The following is a 20,572-nucleotide window of genomic DNA, read 5'->3' on the forward strand; positions in this document are numbered from 1 at the left end:
TAGAACCTTTTGTCTGGCTTGACAACTATATGCTTGGATTATTCATAACCATTTTTTGCCATCATCCTAATGCATTGTGAATTATTCATAACCATTTTTTGCTATCATCCTAATGCATTGTGAGTTTTAGTAAAAACTATATAAATTTCTTGTGTTGCGCTATAGTATAATTATATAGATAAAATAATAACTTTTAACAAATTATGATCAAATATTTATACATGAAAAATCAATGTTAGGAGCAACACAAACCTATAATTAATTTATATTTTTATTAAGCACAATAGTTTTAAATAATTGGTTATGTCGACCATTAATTGATGATTTTATAGACTATTTTAACTTGTGTAAATTGTATATATAAAACGTATGTTGATTTATATATATTATTAAAAAATAATTGAAAAAAAACATATTACAACTTTTAATAACATAAAAACACTACTACATCTACTATTACATTTATATCAAAAAAAATTATTAAACACACACACACACAAACATATATATATATATATATATATATATATATATATATATATATATATATATATATATACACACACACATTTAATATACAAAAACACTATTATCTTAAAGAAATCTTCATTGCAATAACCATTGATGCGATAAAACTCGTTTTTGCAACTCTTCATATTTGAATAAAAAATCTCTTCAAACACATGAAATTCTTTTGTGCACAAAACTTATTTATATACTACTAATATAAGTAAAATATGTAGAAGTGAGAGGAAACAAAAATTCATTACCAACTCTAACTAATACTCATAAGTTAAAAAAAAAAAAAAAAAAAAAAAAAAAAAAAAAAAAAAAAAACTATTGAGTTGTAAAGATATATTATTTTAAATTTGCGATCATAGGTACACATGAATTATACAATTTTTAAGTTGCAATCGAAGTTTTAAATAAATGAGGTTCAAATGTTTTGAATTCTATTATAATAGATATATAAATATTAAAAATCAATATTCTTGAATGATTAACTCTTTATATATACAGTCATTAAAGTTTTTTAATGTAAGTATTAATAAACATTTAGCGTAAGACAAAGAATTTGATATTATTGTGACATCTAAAATACAAAATATAAAATTAGTTATTAATTATCAGGGAATGAATCATGCCATAAGATTTTATGCAAGTTGTTCATCTACAAACCAAAACAAAACTTATTAATAACTAACTTAAATACACGAATCTTGACAAATTGAATAATAGTAATAATAAAAAAAGCGTATTACAACATAACTAGACAATTCGCTAAGGTTTTTAGCTTCATATGCTTCTATGATTACAATTACATGTATAGGTACAAGCAATAAGGACAAGAAAGTAGGTTAGGGACATTAAGAAGATTTTTTTATTTTTTTTTATTTGAAACATCAAACTATCCTATTCCTAAACACCACCTAATCTAATCCTAAACACTACTTAAGTCTCCTAGTGAGACTTGAACCCATGACCTCTCATTTGAGAGAGTAGACTTTATTGTTTTGGATGTAGTAACACTTGAACGATGCCATTTATAGTTTGGTTGTATTATAGCATGTTTATATGTACTCGGATATCCTTTTACTAATATGAAAGTACATCTTTTATGCAAATATTGTTTTGAAAAAAAAATGAGTGTACCTTATATTAAAACTGAGGTGTTTCGATTCAAGTAGAAAAATTGTGGTGTATCTAGCCTTAGTACGAGAAACTAGTTGGATAAGTAACTTCTTGAGCTTCACGTTCCTATTCAACATACTACTATAGTTTAATGTGGCAATATCTTAATCGCCTGTTACACTGAAAATTCGATTAAACAACAACACACAAAACACATATAAATTGATGTCCATTTCATTCGTCAAAAAGTTCATATCGGAGCAACATGTGTCTTTTTTTTTTTTTTTTTTGGACAGTTTGGTGGACAGTATGCCATAACACCCAACGAATTTGGGTTCAATCCCTCCCCGAAGAGATAATAACATCCTTAGCAACCTAGTTTTCCATTAAGGAGCTTCACAGCTTTGGACACGGATAGAACTCGATATCATTTTTCCAGAAACTCTTGAAGTGGACCTCATTGAAATGTCTTTCATGTCTTTGCTGAAGACCATTATGAAAACATTTTCACTAAAGAACTTCCATGTCATCTTTTTGATCCATTCCGAACTTGTGTTTTTGCAGTATTAGATAGATACTATTTTCGTGATTATTGAAAATTGTATATATTTGGTACCCTTATTCAATAAAAGATCAATGGAGTAATTGGGAATTTACAACAACTTAAAGACCATCGTTTCAAATCCTTTATTTCAAAGATTTCTATTTTCTAACCATGTGATGGTTTGAAGGAGTGGTATCCACATAGTTGGACAATCTGTAGGATGGCCTATATAACTCTAGTTAATGGATTTACGAATTTACAGTTTCGTGGTTCAAATTTCAAATCTAATTTAATATATATAGTTAAAGTCAAAACTCCATTATAAAACAAACCCATTAGCCTAATACCAACAAATAGTAAGCTTTGAATAGTAAAACTTATTTGCCGTATATATTTGTTCTTGAATCTTCCTGCCATAACATCAAGCAACACTTCTGGAACTTCTAACGGAAATTAAGCAAATAATTAGTCTTCACGCTTCTTGTGACAATAAGACGATAAAAATTATTATTATAACATTAAAAGTTTATGATTTCGCCATTTCGGGTGCTAAAACTAATTTGGATTTATTATTTATACTTTGTATTGAACATGAACTTAATCATCCAATTAAACTCTTGTCGGTTCTTTATGCCATTAAATACATATACTAAACAAATAAATATTTCTCTAAATAAATAACAATAAATGGTGTATATCCAACAACCGAATCCAGTACTTTAATCAGAGTTCTAATTTAATATTGTTATGTAGATGGTGGCTACTAAGGAATGAGGAAACGAGTAAACCAAGATTCAGTTTTAGAAATATAATACGTCTAGATAAGATGACATAATCTCTTACTTAGAAACACTCGGAGACAACGAGGAACACACTTCATTCCTTCAATCGTTATCATTTATTACTTCGATCAAAAACATAATTTCTTTTATTTTAGTGCTCACATAATATAACATTTTTTTTTTGGTTCAGTTCTAAAACTCAGTATTTATTGCACTTTGTTTAATAGTTTATATAAATAAATAAAATACTTTGTAATAAAGTATAATGCAAATTACGTACTATTGTGAGTTGTGACACGGTGGGAGCAATATCTAAACTTCTAGAGAAAAGAAGTGTAGACACGCAAAAGTCACGCTCGGAGAAAAGAGAAAATAATTTAAAATTTAAAAAGAATATCTCATCTCATCTAGTATAAAACCCTTGCTTTCATTTTCTTTATTTTCATGCTCATTACTCAAACAAACAAACAGAATTTATATATTGGATTTTGCTTCCTTAGAATGCAACAGGCTGATTCAGAATCACTTGTTTTGGTCTGCGGTGGAGGAGATGGCGGTGGTGATCGGAAGATTGCTTGCGAGACGTTGGCGGATGGACGTGGATACGCGCCGGAAGATCTGGATATTCCACACAGCACGGTAGTTGAAGTTACGCCGGATTTTCCGCCGGAATCGTTCTGGCTATCGAAGGACGCCGAATTCGACTGGTTTGATCGGAATGCTTTTTTAGAACGGAAGGAATCTACTAAAGGAAACTCGAATTCAATGAATTTGAATCCGAATGTGAACCCTAGCCACTCGAATTCGAACTCGCAGAGGTATTCAATGACTTTGAAATCAAAACCTGCGATTATTGGATTACCGAAGACGCAGAAGATGACTTACGTTGAATCCAAGCGTAGGCAGTGTAAACCGGCTAACATACGGCTATTTCCGAAGCGGTCGAATTCCGTCGGAAAGGCTCCAACGACGGTTCTGGTGACGGAGCCGTCTTCGCCGAAGGTTTCGTGTATTGGGAGAGTTAGATCGAGGAGGTGCCGCAGCCGTAGGAGGTCATCTGCACAAGCGAATCAACCGGAGAAGTCTGCTAGTCAACGATCAGGAACAAGTAGACCACACAAAGCTGGCTTTATGTCTCGTATAACGTCGTTATTCCGTTCTGAAGGTCACCGCCGGAAGAAAAACGGTAAATCCTCAGAAAAACTCAAAGAACCTGCAGAAAATTCCGTTTCAAGAAAGATTTACGTGACTGTGAAGCCCGTTAAGAGCGAACCGGAGACGCCTTCTGCACCGCCTGCTTTAGGAGGTATGATGCGGTTTGCGTCAGGGCGGAGAACGGCGTCGTGGGGAGGTTCCGATGATGATGATGAGGTGGCTGCGCGTCATTCGTTGGATTCAGGACGCCGTGGACTATAGGTTAACTGGTGGGCCCACAGTTGAAGTTTGGTAAACTGACGTGGATTGTTCATCAGAATTTCTGTGTGATGGAAACAGTCAAAGATACTATCGGATGTTTTTATATTCGTTTTCTTTTTTTCTTTTTTCTTTTTCTATTTATTTTCTGTTTTTATTCATAGAGCTTATTTTTGTAAATATTTCTGGATTTAGTAAATTTTGTCTGTAGATGGCCATCACAACATTGTAAAAAATGGCCTATTTGTCAATGTTTTAGTCTTCTGCTTTCAACTTTTCATATTCATTTTTTGAAAAAAAAAAAAAAAAAACAAAAAAAAACAAAACAAAAAACAAATTTGAACTTAAGGATACACACTCTGGTCCATATGGGGGGTTTCCGGCGACCAGTGGTCCCTCGACTCCTCCATGGTATATAGGACGAACAACAAACCATAAGGACCATCACGAACCACAAACCATTGTTGGTGTACTGGTGACGACCATGAACACAAATGAGAGAAGGAAAGAAAAGAGAGAGAAGAAGAAGAAGAACGTTGACGCCTAAGAGAAGAAGAAGCTGATTGGTTGTGGTCTTCCGTTCTCCCCACCACTAATTACCACGACAATGCCCAACCACAAATCGGCGGGATGGTGTGCACAGTCGTGGTCTGTAGCCACGTCGACAACAAACATGTTCGTTGAAGGTATTGCAGATAGTCTAACGGGTTAGGGAGGGTGAGACTTGATGGTTTCATCTTGTACCACATGCTTCAGTTTATACAATAGGATTTTAACTATCATTTTAAAATTTTAATCATCGTTTTAGGAGCTCGATTAACCATTTCAGTTATCAATTAACAATTTCAATTATTGCTTTAGTAAATGTTTTAATATTTTTTTTTAAACAAAAGTGAGAGGGTTGTGAATGTTAAGAAAGATAAGTTCATTGTGTAGTGAGTTGTGAAATATGAAAAAAAAAATGTAGGTTAAGAAAGATAAGTTCATTGTGTAGTGGGTTAGAAAATATGAAAAAAAAAAAAAAAAAAAAGGTTCAAAAAAAAAACGATGTGAACTTTATTTAGCAAAAGGATTAAGAGAGTTGGAAAAGAATGATTTCCTCCACCCTAATATTAGTGTCTAATGTAATCGGATGATTTTCTAAAACTAAGATGGTTTACAAACTTTATAAGCAATAAGAATAAATTGCACAAATTGTAAATGACGTTGTATTTACAAAATTAAAAATCCAATCCTTTACACCATTTTTCGCATTCATTTGTCAAAATACAAAAAATCTAATTATTTATGCTCTACGTGTTCACCAAAAACCTTCAAAGATGAAGTGACTATCACTAGTACACAAATAAATTAAAGATTTTTTTTGAATGCTTCGTCAGAATAAAACCAAAGGTGTTCATTCAAAGTTCATGTGGCATTGAAATTTTTTAATCTTAGTAAGAGTTTCCTAGAACCCTAAAAATTGAATTCAAGACAAACTTTTGTAACACACCGTTTTCATTTTATAATAAAATTTAATATAACTGTTTGTTTAGAAAATTCAAAGTGGAAATATATTAATTTTTAACCAAAATAATCATCATAAACATGTAGTAGACGTTAATTCAGTTTTCATAGATATAAAAAGATGTTTAAATCTGACTTCAAATGAATAACTTATGATTTTTCGAAATTTTGCATTCACTCTATACGACAAAGTGTGTCTAATAAGTGAATCGGAGATTAGTTGCTTATTAGCCTAAGTAATCTAAACAAAAGTCATAGTAATCGTAAAAGCAAAATCATGCATATGAAAGACGTCAAAATCTAATTTTGTATGAGAAAGTTGTGATTTTTCGAAGTTTCAATGTGACACAGTACAATTGTGTGCGATACAAAATTCAAAATTTAGATCGGCTGATTGTTAACAAAACAATGTAAACGAGAGTTAAGGATTTCGTAAATACAAACATGCCGATATAGAGATAGTCAAGAACGAAGTTTGTATGAAGAAGTTATGATTTTCGCACGGACTTTAACAGTCTAATCTCTATAAAAATATGAATTTAAAATAAAACGAGAATTAGTTGTTGAGGTCTAAAGGAAAGTTGTAGTAATCAAAATTACTTACGCGTAGATATAAATGACCTTGAAATGGAGCTCATATGCGAAAGCTATTGCTTTTCGTAGATTTCAAGAAAACACTTGACATGATGACATGGTGACCCGAGAGCACATCGTGCCATGTGGCAAGACGGTGGTCGAGTCTTCCGAATGACACAATTGTTGGAATAGTGTCTAAGACTGTAACTATATTCGGTTGTGCATGGTCCTTTTGGGTTGCCTTCACCATAGCAACTTGATGGATGATTTGTTAAAAGAGAGTAAATATTATAAAGGAATAATATTTGGTTATTTGATTAATGTAAGTCATGAATTAATTAGAATTAATTTGGTGACTTAAAGAGATTAATTAAATAAGAGGGTATAAACTGTCAATTGTTTGATAGTTACACTTTAGACTATAAATCCTTATCCTAGATAGGATGGACGATTTCTAGGGCTTGGATAAGCCAAAATCGTCCATAGGGTTATCTATGGAATGGATTTGGATAGCCTTAAGAGAAGATTATCCAATTAGGGTTTAGGTTGAAACCCTTAAGGAGTCTACAAGTATAAATAGACCCTAGGGGTGAGGGAATTCGACACACCATCTAAAGTAAGAGAACTCTGGCCGAATTCCTCCCCTCTCCTCTCTCCTAAATCATCTTGCTTGCTATTGGTGTTTGTAAGCCATTATAGGAGTGACATTTGTGACTCTAGAAGCTCCAAGACAAACAAGATCAACAAGGAACTCAAAGTTATGATTCTAGATCTGTTTCAATATTGTTATTTGACCTAATTAGCCATTAGAAGTCTTGGATTCAAAGCATGTTTAATTAGAAAGCCTAGATCCGAGCATTAGGGTTTTGCATGCGCACATAGGAAAGTTCTTATGGTTAAAACCCATCAGTGGTATCAGAGCCTAGCTTGGTTTTCTTTAAATTGTTGCTTGTTTAACTGAAACAAACCTGCAAAATTCGATTTTTGGGTTTATGAGTCACTGACTCGGCGAGTTCCAAGGTGGACTCGGCGAGTAGGCCTGACTCGGCGAGTCCCCTTGTGCACTCGGCGAGTCCAGGCGTCAGGAATGGCCAGATTCGGGATTTTTTCATGTTTATCTTATGGAAACTTACCTTAATCATAATAGATCAATCTAAATCCGATTTTTTGATATATATGACTATTATCTTGATCTAATTAAAGATAATTATCATCTAATAAAATATTTAATTTCCTTATATGATAATTGATTAATTATTTTGATAATTATCTTCAAAGAAATCTTAGATAAATCAAATAAAGATAATTAGGATATTAATTGTTAATTGGAATTATTTGTTATTTGATCCTCCATGTTTTAAATGTTTAAAACTTACCCTCAAGTTTTGAAATTTATATTTGTGATTAAAAGTTTTAATTTAGACAACTTAAATTTCAAAACCCTATGTTTTAAAAAGTTTAAAACACAACCTTATACTAATATGATATTACTAGAATAATATATATGTATAACTAAATGCTAGTCTTACCGCTAGTAGGCCTCATTCACGAAGCCGATCTATAAGGTGGGTATAAGGTTGCGGCCTATAAAATGGCGCTTAATGGGTGTACACTCACACCCACCGCTTGCTTGATTGGTGGAGGGTCGTTAGCCGAACGGGTAGGATAGGGCAACCTCATCCTCTCATTAAAAGTATAATAAGAAATACAAAGTAACTACACGTTTTAAAAATTTCTCAATCTTAGTTACTTTAGGAAAAGTGAATTGATGCAATCCCATGAAATTACACTTTGCACCTTGCTAAGAAGTTAGTGGAGCGTGTGTGGTTTACCGGCACACTAATTGGTTCTAAGCGAAGGTGGCAAAGGGTGATTCATTGTTTATCATAGTTCGATGGAGCGTGTGTGGTTTACCGGCACATCGAATAGGTGATCGTTACAATGAAGGCACCGTGTGAATTTGCATGGTAATTCACACCCGCTTTGTGATCCTCGGCATCCCAGTCACAAACAAGAGGGGCATATCGAGATTTAAACATGCCATTGAATAGTTCAATGAATCTCATCCGAACCTAGGAATTCTTAAAAACACTTAGGACTAATAGTTTAAGTTTTGTAATGGAGAATTAGTGAATCGTCATTCACTTACCTTCAATTTATTTGCATGTTAGATTACGGCATCTCTTTTCTAGTATGTAAATGTTATTGTTGGATCCTAGCCCTAATTTTTCTTATTGGGTGATAATTAGGGATTCTTATTCTAATCTATCTTTGTCCTTTTTCTAATTGAAGATGTCAAACGCAAACAACGCTGCTGCTAGTTCTTTCACGTTGATGAGCCTTTGCCAAAAGGTTACCTTCGATGGAACGAACTTTAGCGAATGGATAAGATACATTCGCACCATTGCTCGATATGAGGATAAAGAGTATGTCCTCGATGAGAAGCTCGAGAAAATAAACCCCGAAGTTGCTACTCCCGCCGAAATCACCGCCTTTGAAACTCATGAGCGAGATGCGACGAAGGTACATTGCATCATGATCGCCACCATGAACTCCGAATTCCAAAAGTCCTACGAGGACATGTATCCATACGAGATGCATCAAGACTTGTTAGAGAGATATCACCAAAACGCGAGACAAGAGCGTTATGAGATTTTCACTAACATGATCTCCGCTAAGATGGGTCATGGAGAATCTCTTACCGTGCACCTGCAAAAGATGCAAAGGTATGTCGACCACCTTCGCAAGTTAAATGTTGACTTTGGTGAAGACTTGGCGATCGACATGGTGCTTCACTCTTTGCCTCCGATGTACAACCAATTTAGGATGACCTACCACATGAACAAAGAGGAGATCACCCTAAGCAAACTCCAAGGTCTCTTGAGGGTCGCTGAGAGCAACTTCAAGGACAAGTCTGTTGCACCAACTCCCAATCCATCCGTTGCTCCTGTCTTGGCTATTGGTCAAGGGAAGGGAAAGAAGAGGAAAGCTTCATCGAATAACTATCGCAAGGTGAAAGCCCGAGATGGTGCCTCTTCTAGTGGGACCAAAGTTGATCCCTCTAAGCCCTGCTCTAACCCGAAGGAGGCAGAGTGCCACCACTGCCACAAGATAGGACATTGGAAGAGAAGCTGCCCGGATTACCTGCAAGCGATCAAGGAAGGAAAGATCAAGCCATCTTTCGCAGGTATATACACAATCAAATCTAACGATTCTAATCATGCTATTTCTTGGGTCCTTGATACTGGTTGTGGTTATCACATTTGTTCTAATGTGCAGGGACTAAGAAGAAGTAGGGATGTGGAGCAAGGAAGGATCAATCTAATCATGGGGAACAGAAGATCGTCGCCTGTTACCAAGATTGGAGTGTATTCTTTAGTGCTTAGGAATAGTTTGGTTTTAGATTTGAACAATTGTTGCTATTCGCCAGAAATGGCTAGAAACATCATTTCATTTCGTGGTTTATATAGACAAGGATTTAGATTTTCTTTTAATAATGAGAATGGTTCTATTTTGGCTTATCTAAATGGTGTCTTTTACTTTGAAGCTATACCATGTAATGGAATATATGAAACTGTTATGATTGTTGATAACTTAGGAAATGATGTTTTGAATATTGATTCTTCCACTAATATGGATAAAGCATCCTTGTGGCATTGTCGTCTTGGACATGTCAACAAGAAACGCATAGCCCAACTCCAAAAGGATGGAGTGTTGGAGTCATTCGACCTTAGGGAAGATGACACATGCGAGTCTTGTTTACTTGGAAAGATGACTAAGTCACCCTTCACGAGTACTTGTGAAAGGGGTGAGGGGCTATTGGACCTAATACATACCGATGTATGTGGACCCTTTAGATCAACCACGAAGGATGGGAACCGCTTCTATGTGACTTTTACCGATGACTATAGTAGATATGGGTATGTCTACTTAATCAAGCAAAAGTCAGACACCTTTGAAAAGTTCAAAGAGTTCAAGAATGAAGTGGAGAATCAAATGGGCAGGAAAATCAAGATGCTTCGATCCGATCGAGGACGAGAGTACCTAAGTCTTGAATTCCACGATTATCTCAAGGAGTGTGGAATAGTTTCGCAATTGACGCCTCCTAGGACACCGCAGATGAATGGTGTGGTAGAAAGGCGTAATCGAACCTTATTGGATATGGTTCGCTCTATGATGAGTCGTGCTTCACTACCTATCCTCTTTTGGGGGTATGCCTTAGAGACTGCCGCCCATATCCTTAACCGAGTCCCTACTAAGAAGGTTGCCAAAACACCTCACGAGATGTGGACAGGGAAAGCTCCCTCGTTGGCACATATCAAGGTTTGGGGTTGCGAGGCTTTCGTAAGACGAGATACTCACGACAAGCTTGAACCTCGAAGTGAGCGATGTATTTTCATCGGCTACCCGCAAACTTCCTTTGGATATCTCTTCTATAGACCAAAAGACAATGTTGTCTTTGTTGCGAGGAGAGGAGTTTTCCGAGAGCGAGAACTCATAAGCCAAGGAGACGGTGGGAGGCAAATCGAACTTGAAGAGATTCAAGAGTCGATAGATGAAGGAACCTCTACCGCTGGCGTTCAACCCTAGGAGGAAACTCCGGTTGAACCGATTGACGAATCCTTACCTCTTAGACGTTCCGATAGAGTTAGAGTTCATCCCCAGTTTTATGGCTTTCATATTACTACCGAAGGGGACACGTATATTAGTGATGGTACACTAGTAAATCTTGATGAACCTAATAGCTATAAGGAAGCCATGGCAGGCCCGGAGTCTGCGAAATGGAAAGAGGCGATGGATAGCGAGATCCAATCCATGTACGATAACCAAGTTTGGAATTTGGTTGATTATGTGCCCGAACGTAAGACCGTAGGGTGCAAGTGGATCTTCAAGAAGAAGACCGACGTGGATGGGAACGTACACACATATAAAGCGCGATTGGTCGCGAAGGGCTTTACTCAAACTCCCGGAGTTGACTATGATGAGACCTTCTCACCAGTTGCGAAGATTAAATCTATTAGAGTGATGCTAGCAATTGCCGCATTTCATGATTATGAGATTTGGCAAATGGATGTCAAGACCGCTTTCCTTAACGGAAAGTTGGCTGAGGATGTTTACATGGCTCAGCCAGAGGGGTTTGTGGATCCGAAGCATCCGAATAGAGTGTGTAAGCTTGAGAAGTCCATTTATGGACTTAAGCAAGCATCTCGCAGATGGAATCTTTGCTTCGATGAGAAAGTCAAAGAGTTTGGATTTGTACGAAGCGAGGACGAATCTTGTGTATATGTCAAAGCCAGTGGGAGTATAGTAAGCTTTCTCGTTCTATATGTCGATGACATATTACTCATAGGAAACGACATCCCGACTCTGCAGGAGGTTAAGTCCTGGCTCGGGAAGTGCTTCGCTATGAAGGACCTCGGAGAGGCTTCTTACATTTTGGGAATAAGGATAGTAAGAGAAAGAAGTAAGAGACTAATTGGACTTAGTCAGAATACTTACTTAGAGAAGGTACTAAAACGTTTTAGTATGGAAAACTCAAAGAAGGGAGAACTACCGATACAAGGAAATGCCCAGTTGAGTAGGACTCAAAGTCCGAGTACCGAAGCCGAGATAGCAAAAATGAGCCAAGTACCATACGCTTCCGCAGTTGGCTCAATCATGTACGCTATGACTTGTACTCGCCCTGATGTAGCCTTCGCTTTGAGCATGGTTAGCAGATATGAAGGGAACCCTGGCAAAGCACATTGGATTGCGGTGAAAAACATCCTTAAGTACCTTCGGAGGACGAAAGAATGGTTCTTAGTCCTTGGAGGGAGTGATGACTTGAAGGTGCGAGGGTATAGTGACGCCAGCTTTCAGACCGACAGGGACAACTACCGTTCGCAGTCGGGCTGGGTCTTTACCCTAAATGGAGGAGCAGTGACATGGAAGAGTTCCAAACAGGAAACCGTAGCTGATTCAACGTGCGAATCAGAGTACATCGCAGCGAGCGAAGCGTCGAAGGAGGCAATATTGCTAAAGAACTTCATTGGTGATCTTGGAGTTGTATCGGCCATAAAGGAGCCCATGGAGATTTTCTGTGATAACGAAGGTGCGGTTGCCTTGACCAAGGAACCGAGGGATCATGGTAGATCTCGACATATCGACAGAAAATATCACTTCATTAGACATCGTGTAGAAGAAGGACAACTCGTAGTGAAGAGGATATCATCAGAAGATAACCCAGCAGATCCGCTTACGAAGGGACTGAGTAGGGTTAAACACTTGCAGCATGCTAGGAGTATTGGGCTGAAGGATGATATTAGTATAGATTAGATAGTATTAGAAACGTATAATAGATAAATGTAATTAACATTTGATGATTAAATAAAGGAGTTTTATTTATAAGTAAAGTTACTGTCACATGTTAATTGTTTAACTATTGTTTCACGTTGCATGTTTTGACTTCCAGAATAATTAAGGTTATTAAGAATAATAGAAATTGTTCAAATGGTCCACAATCGTTCATATGTTGGGAGTAGATATGAATAAAGATTGTCATGAATTGGTGTGTAGAATGTCTAAATGGTGTTAGACATAGCAAGTGTTGCTGCAACGCGTGCTTATGAACTGGTTTTGAGCATTGGAATAAACCCGCGCTTGCTGGAATCACCTTATGAAATATGATATAAAAGGTGATCGCAAGACGATAATATCATATAGTCTTAAAACCTAGATATATGGTTTATTATTTGTTAATTGATTGTGCATTGATAATGCGAAAACGCATCAGTAACTTGATGTTATAAAACGCATTGTTGTGTATAGTTGGTTAATGAATAAGTAAATGCATATAAGTCGAAGTTTATCTGTAAATTTTATCCTAAGAGGGTAGAAGAGATATCTTGGCCACTCGATGATTTGATTTGACTTATGTGCCGGGCCCGGTCAGAACTAAATTGATGTGTTCGATTAAGTTCTATGTCGAATAAATCGGAGATCGAGAAATTTAAATGCTTGACTAACCATTCCATAGGATTGTCAACATGATATCTATCAGAGGACTGTACGATCCCTTATCTAAAGGACAAGATTGATTAGATCAGAGTTGACAGCGTCTTTGAGAGCTACGATTGCAAACCGAATTGTACTTGTATAGTTACTAGACTTATCCAAGTGGGAGACTGTTGGAATAGTGTCTCAGGCTGTAACTATATTCGGTTGTGCATGGTCCTTTTGGGTTGCCTTCACCATAGCAACTTGATGGATGATTTGTTAAAAGAGAGTAAATATTATAAAGGAATAATATTTGGTTATTTGATTAATGTAAGTCATGAATTAATTAGAATTAACTTGGTGACTTAAAGAGATTAATTAAATAAGAGGGTATAAACTGTCAATTGTTTGATAGTTACACTTTAGACTATAAATCCTTATCCTAGATAGGATGGACGATTTCTAGGGCTTGGATAAGCCAAAATCGTCCATAGGGTTATCTATGGAATGGATTTGGATAGCCTTAAGAGAAGATTATCCAATTAGGGTTTAGGTTGAAACCCTTAAGGAGTCTACAAGTATAAATAGACCCTAGGGGTGAGGGAATTCGACACACCATCTAAAGTAAGAGAACTCTGGCCGAATTCCTCCCCTCTCCTCTCTCCTAAATCATCTTGCTTGCTATTGGTGTTTGTAAGCCATTAGAGGAGTGACATTTGTGACTCTAGAAGCTCCAAGACAAAAAAGATCAACAAGGAACTCAAAGGTATGATTCTAGATCTGTTTCAATATTGTTATTTGACCTAATTAGCCATTAGAAGTCTTGGATTCAAAGCATGTTTAATTAGAAAGCCTAGATCCGAGCATTAGGGTTTTGCATGCGCACATAGGAAAGTTCTTATGGTCAAAACCCATCAACAATGACATGACATATTAAGAGCATGACACGGGGTGCCACGAAATGGTGACACATGGCTTTTCCAGAGGTGACGTCAACCTAAGGATGTGGACCAACGACAATCGAACACGTGGCACCACCGAGAACTGGGCACACTATCTTTCGGCACAATGTACCCCTGACTTATGGCACGACGACCCATTTCATTCCCAAATCTTCCAAATCCTATGGAATTCCTTCTATGGCCTCGAGCCAAATAATTTCTGAGTTTCGTGAGCATTTTAGCGAGACTCTGAGTCATCGGGGAGTCAAACAAATATAAGTTTTTAGGTCGGAGTTTTACCCGTGACTTTCCAGGTTTTCGCCAAAAATTTTTGCAAGTTAAGCCGCATTTACCACACTTTAGTTATAACTTATATTTATATTCACAAACATCATTATGGATGTATAAAAACGATTTATTAATGATTCCGGTTATAAAATTGATTGAACTATTTACGAGAATGATGTTTAGGCTAGATTTAGTGAGATGTTTAAAGTGGGATGTCAAAACAGTATACTTCGTATATCGAATGGACCCTACCTATGATATGATCTTACGTGGTTGTTCCTTATTTGATAGAGCTTGATGTATTCACTGGGATTGTTAAGGAATCTAGGAAATAACTTAAATAAAAGCGATTACTAAGGCATAGTAATATTCGTACTTAGTTAGTTTAAAAAGGATAAGCTGAAGCATTAGCCCAAGAGCTAGCTTCCCGAGGATCTTCCACCTCAATCAGGTGAGTTACCTCACTATGCTATGTATTAGAATATATATCCATGTATGTTAGAATATAAGAGCTAGTAATATAGTCTATAGGTGCTTAATGTTAGTGTACTTGAAGCTAGTAGGGTAGAATGTATAGTCCTTATGTGTCTCTAATAGTAGATGTAAAGCCCGGATCTTGAGGTACATTATCCATAATTATATTACCATTTTGAGGATTGCCACGGCGTGGTGGAGGCACCACCATGATGTGGCGAAGCGTTAAAAGGTTCGCATGTTTATTTAATCCATAACAGCGTGGAAGTATTAGCCACGACGTGATGGAGGGCTAACATGAAAACCCTATTTTTCCGGGTTTGATCCCTATTCAATGGAATGAAGAGGCTAGGGCTTGCTCATCCTTAGTCTCCATCAGGCCCCTTAATCCCTAAAGAAAACCCTAATCACCTTCCTTAATTATTGAGCTAGTTTTGGTGTTCTTGGAAGTTAAAGAAGGAAGAGAAAGGAAGAAGGAAGCATAGATCAAGCAAGCAAGTCACCATTCTTCACCTTAGCACTCTTCTGGACCTTTGTAAGTGTCCAAGACTCGATTTTTATCATGCTAGGTTGCTAGATCTTGAGTTTTATCCCATAGACTTCTTGTTCTTGTTTGTTGGGATGGTGAGATCTCTTAAAGTTTGCAACTTTATGAATCTATGGGGGTATTTGGTGTAATTTGTGCCTTGGATCTGGAGTTTGGTTAGGTTTTTAATCTATGCATGAGATTTAGGTCATAAACCCTCATTTTTACCTAATATGGGTTTAAGACATTCATTGGACATGCATGTCTATAAAGCACCAACTTCTAGGTTAGTTTTGGTGCTAAAATCACTTCTGGAAAGGATGGACTTCAGACTTTATGAAATAAGTGTTTGATGGTTAAGTTCTTGCATTGTTAAGCCTTTTGGGACTGAGGGATTTGGGTTTTGGACCTTTTAGGTGGCCCTAATGGATAAAGTTAGAAAGTTTATCCTTCTAGATCACATTTTGGACCGGATCTGAGCTTTGTAGCTCTTGGAATCAAAGCAAACAACTTAACACATGAAGTTGTTGGAACCTCGGGTATCACAACGTGGTCCTAGGTCACTACGGCGTGGCAGCTGGGAATTTCTCGACTATTTGGTCATGTGTGGGCCATGATGTTTCCAAGGAAGACTACATCATCGTGGTCGGCTGGAGTCAACATTGATTGTTGACTTTGACCATAGACCTTAAGGGTTAACATTTGACTTGTGGATTTTTGTTAAGATGTTACTGTCCTAATAGGTAGATTAAGATCTTACCTTGTGTAGTTGTGTGATTATCTAAGTGACGTTTAGCACCTATTGTGGGATTTTGAGGGCGTGTTGACTTTTGAGCTACTTTGCGAGGTGAGTCTCCTCACAGTACTTGTGGTTTGAAGGCACCAATGTCGTCCCATTAAATTATGTTATAACATGATAACTATCTTTGTGATACGTGCATGTATTGTATGCGTTTGTATGTGTACCGAGAGGGGCCCGATGCTAGGCTAGGCCTGATAAATGTGTTGGGCGGGGCCCATCGCATGTTACTGACAAATCTATTCCGGGAAGGGCCTGATGGTTGTCGGTCGTGGCCCATTGTATGTATGGTATGAGGTGTTTTGGGGGAACTCACTAAATTTTGTGCTTATGGCTTTTAGTTTATGTTTTAGGTATGCTCGGTTCGAAGGGGAAGGGCTCGAGATGATCGCATTACACACACCATGACTTTTCGTTTTATTGACTCTAATGTATTTGGATGATTATTGATATACTATGATTTCCTTTTGGTTTTGATAAACACGTTTGGTTGATATTTTATTATATATAAAAACAAAAATTTTCCGATTCTAGGTTTTGGAACGTTACGGTACATCCAAAAGTATAGCCTCCATGTGCTTAAGTGTTATCATACTTGAATTATTCATTACGGGTAGAATATGGGTTGACGAGGAAACGACGATAGATCGGGAGCCTATAGACTCGTGTGTTGACGACGAAATGACAAGTAGACCGTAAGTCTAAATACACATATTATTGGTGGATCGGTGGAAGGTCGTAAGACATTTGTATATTATTGTTGGATCTGTGAAAGGTCATGAGCCATTGTTTGTATGCATGTATATGTAAAGTGGTATATGATATTCTGGGGAACTCACTAAGCTTCGTACTTATTCAGTTGTTTACAAATAATTTCAAGTTTTTTTTTTTGGATCCTGAGATGGGCAAAACTTGATTGTACACACGTGCATTAACATCATGTTTTCCACATGATTTAAGTATTTTCTGATTTAATTAAATAAATAAAAATGAAAACTTTGTTATGAAAATCAGAACGTTACAACTTTGTTGATTTAAATTTTTATGTCTATCGATCACTTTAGGTTCGCCTCATATTCAGTTAAAAAATTTGCAGAACGAACAAAAATTTTGAATTCAAGACAAGCTTTGGTTAGGGCCCGATCTTAGAATATCTAATGGGTTGAGTTGCCAAAAAGGGTTAGTGATGCAGGAGGGGACAATCATATGGAGATTGGAAAAGAGAGAGACGGTGGGGTTAGGTTAGGAACCAAAGAGTCTCGTGGTTATGTTCTCCAATTTAGAAAAAAAGAGGTGGATTAGATAATGGTTATGTTCTCCAATTTAGAGAAAAAGAGGTGGATTAGACAAAAAGGAGAATGAGTCTCGTGGTTATGTTCTCCAATTTAGAAAAAAAGAGGTGGATTAGATAATGGTTATGTTCTCCAATTTAGAGAAAAAGAGGTGGATTAGACAAAAAGGAGAATGAGAACCAAAGATTAGGGTAGGAGTGAACCCTGAAACATGTGTTGTGGTAGGATTTTCCAACAAGGAATACATGCGATTGGCTAGTTACTGATGATGATGATGATGATGATGATGATGATGATGATGATGATGATGATGATGATGATGATGATGAGAGAGAGAGAGTAAATAGGTAATTTTAAAAATATTTAACTTCTATTTTTAATGAAATTGACCAAAAAAAACCAACTGTAAGGACCACACATATAACGTTTATCCTCAATTTGCCATTTAAAAAAATCAAATAGTATCATTAAGATCAAACTGTGTATTTTCTTAATGATTTGTATGGAAACTTAAAATACATGTTTGTTGAAGGTGAAGACTTCATATTTAATTTGATTCCTTTCCAAGGCCGTTTAGATGTGTTCTTGTAATCGAATAAAATGTCAAATCAAATTTATAAAAGTCATGTCTTCTTAATTTTAATAAAGATTTAAGGGGTTATATCCGATTAAATAGACTAAATTAGAGGATTTTGGAAGGTTCTTTACCCAAAAGTTAGAAAAGTAAGTCGAGTTACTACAAATGGACAAATTGAATAATCGTTCGGTCATTTATAACATTTTTCCTAAATTTAGTCGGTCATAGTTGTGATACTAGTTAAAAAGAGCAAAGAAGGAATAATTTTGGAAAATTCATTACTTAAAATTAGAAAAAAATAAATAAAAATTGAGACTAAAAACTAATGAAATATTTAGTTGGTCATTTGTAGCAATTTTTTCTTAAAAGCTAGTACAAAATCAAGAAAGTTGGTCGATATGATCCAAATATGGGCATATGGCGCAACCGCGACTACCTTTCTAGCACTGTGTATTTGACATTTTAGATGAGTTTTCAAAAGGTGATGTAAGCCCAGGTTTACAGACCATGTCTCTTCAACGTATGGTTTCCAAGGAATTCAAATCATGTCATTTTTTTATTATAAAGATTTCGAAATTATTGACCAAAACAGACGTTGTTTTACAACAAATGGGTTGGTTTAAAGGGATTCAATGTGAGACTTATAGATCATAACTTTTATGTTTAAATTTCAAAACAGTTAAGGTTTGATGATCAAAAAATTAAATTATTTTGATATTTTGACTTTTAAATTATAAATTATACTTTTTAACCAAACATGTATGTGTTTAAACAACCAAATATGAAAGTTTGATTTTATTGTTTACTATGATGTTTCAACCTTCAACCTTTTAAGAAAATAACACTTTTACAAAAACATGATACCGATAGGCCAAGAACAAAATATAATATATATTATTAAAGCATTATCAATTTAGCAGTACTCACAACTAATATTTATCATTTATGTTTTGTAAAATAGTTCAAGTATATTCGATAAAAAGTCAATATTATACGGTTTAATGTATATACGAATTTTTGAATCCTCTAAGAAACTAGACATATTAAAAACACATTTTATGTGATATATGTGCGTAGTAAACCTGAGTAAACTAGTATTTTAATATTGAAATTTAAATATCTCCCTATTTTCAAATTGAGCGGATGTTTTTTAATATGTCACCGACGTTCAAAATGAAACTAATGAATACGCTTCAAATTTGAACTAGAATATGAGTTTTTATACAACCAGGAGGTTTCCTGCGCTTCACGGCGTCGAAGGATACTGCATAAATCAATAATAATAATAATAAAACTAATTTATAAAAATGACAATTTTGTCTTCCTTTCTTCGTCTAAGTGCACACTTTGAATTTTTTTTTTCTAATAAATGAATATTTTTTTTGTCATTTGTCATCCTCTCATTCAATTTACCAAAAATCATTTTATAGTTATTTTGAATTAATTCTTTTTTTACAAGTTTTTCTAATTTATTAAATCTTACATAATATTTTAATATAATAATTAAAATAAATATAGTAATAAATTGATATCAATTTCATTAATGAACTTATCTTTTAATTTAAAAAATTTCAAAATTAAAACTCATTAATTTATTTATCTATTTAAATTATTTGTTTAAATTTAAATGATAAAAAAACATTTTCATTATAATAATTTATTATTTTTTATTTTCTTTTAAAATTCAAAGTTCTCAAATATTGTAACATTTATATTTAATTTTTTTTTTTAAATTAACTCATTTAATACATGAATCTCACAACTAGTTCAAAAAAATTAAAATGAATATCTTAGTTAGCTAAAATACAAGTAGAAAGAATCCATCGACTTAGGATGCCAAGTGTCGGGCTTATTTAAGAGTCACCAAATAATTTGATGTCGTGTGAAAATCCATTAAACTTATTTCACCATTATGCAAGAAATAAAAGTTTTGTTTCATTGTTTTTGTTTAAAGGACTTTCAAAATTACAGTGCAATTTTAGGACCATAAATGAACTTTTATATATATATATATATATATATATATATATATATATATATATATATATATATATATATATATATATATATATATATATATATATCGATACTAGTGTATAACCCGTGGAAACCACGGTTATAAAATTAATTAAACTTTAATAGTTAAAATTTAAAATTATTAATAACTTATTTTAAATAAATTATTAATTAAGAGGGTTTTTTAGTTATATAAAATTATAATCATTAATTTAAATAAATATGTAAAAT

The 20,572-nt window shown here is 35.1% G+C and overlaps 1 protein-coding gene across 1 annotated transcript; it reads left to right on the forward strand.

The window, feature by feature from the left end:
• The first annotated feature begins 3,392 nt into the window (after positions 1–3,392).
• On the forward strand, positions 3,393–4,622 carry LOC145017304 (uncharacterized). Its single transcript, XM_078975355.1, has one exon. It carries the CDS (start codon positions 3,403–3,405, stop codon positions 4,372–4,374), a length of 972 nt encoding a protein of 323 aa, XP_078831481.1. The 5' UTR covers positions 3,393–3,402; the 3' UTR covers positions 4,375–4,622.
• The last annotated feature ends 15,950 nt before the right edge of the window (positions 4,623–20,572 follow it).

Source organism: Lactuca saligna, chromosome 9, assembly GCF_052625555.1.
Source record: "Lactuca saligna cultivar CGN05327 chromosome 9, ASM5262555v1, whole genome shotgun sequence".
In the NCBI taxonomy this organism is placed as follows: domain Eukaryota; kingdom Viridiplantae; phylum Streptophyta; class Magnoliopsida; order Asterales; family Asteraceae; genus Lactuca; species Lactuca saligna.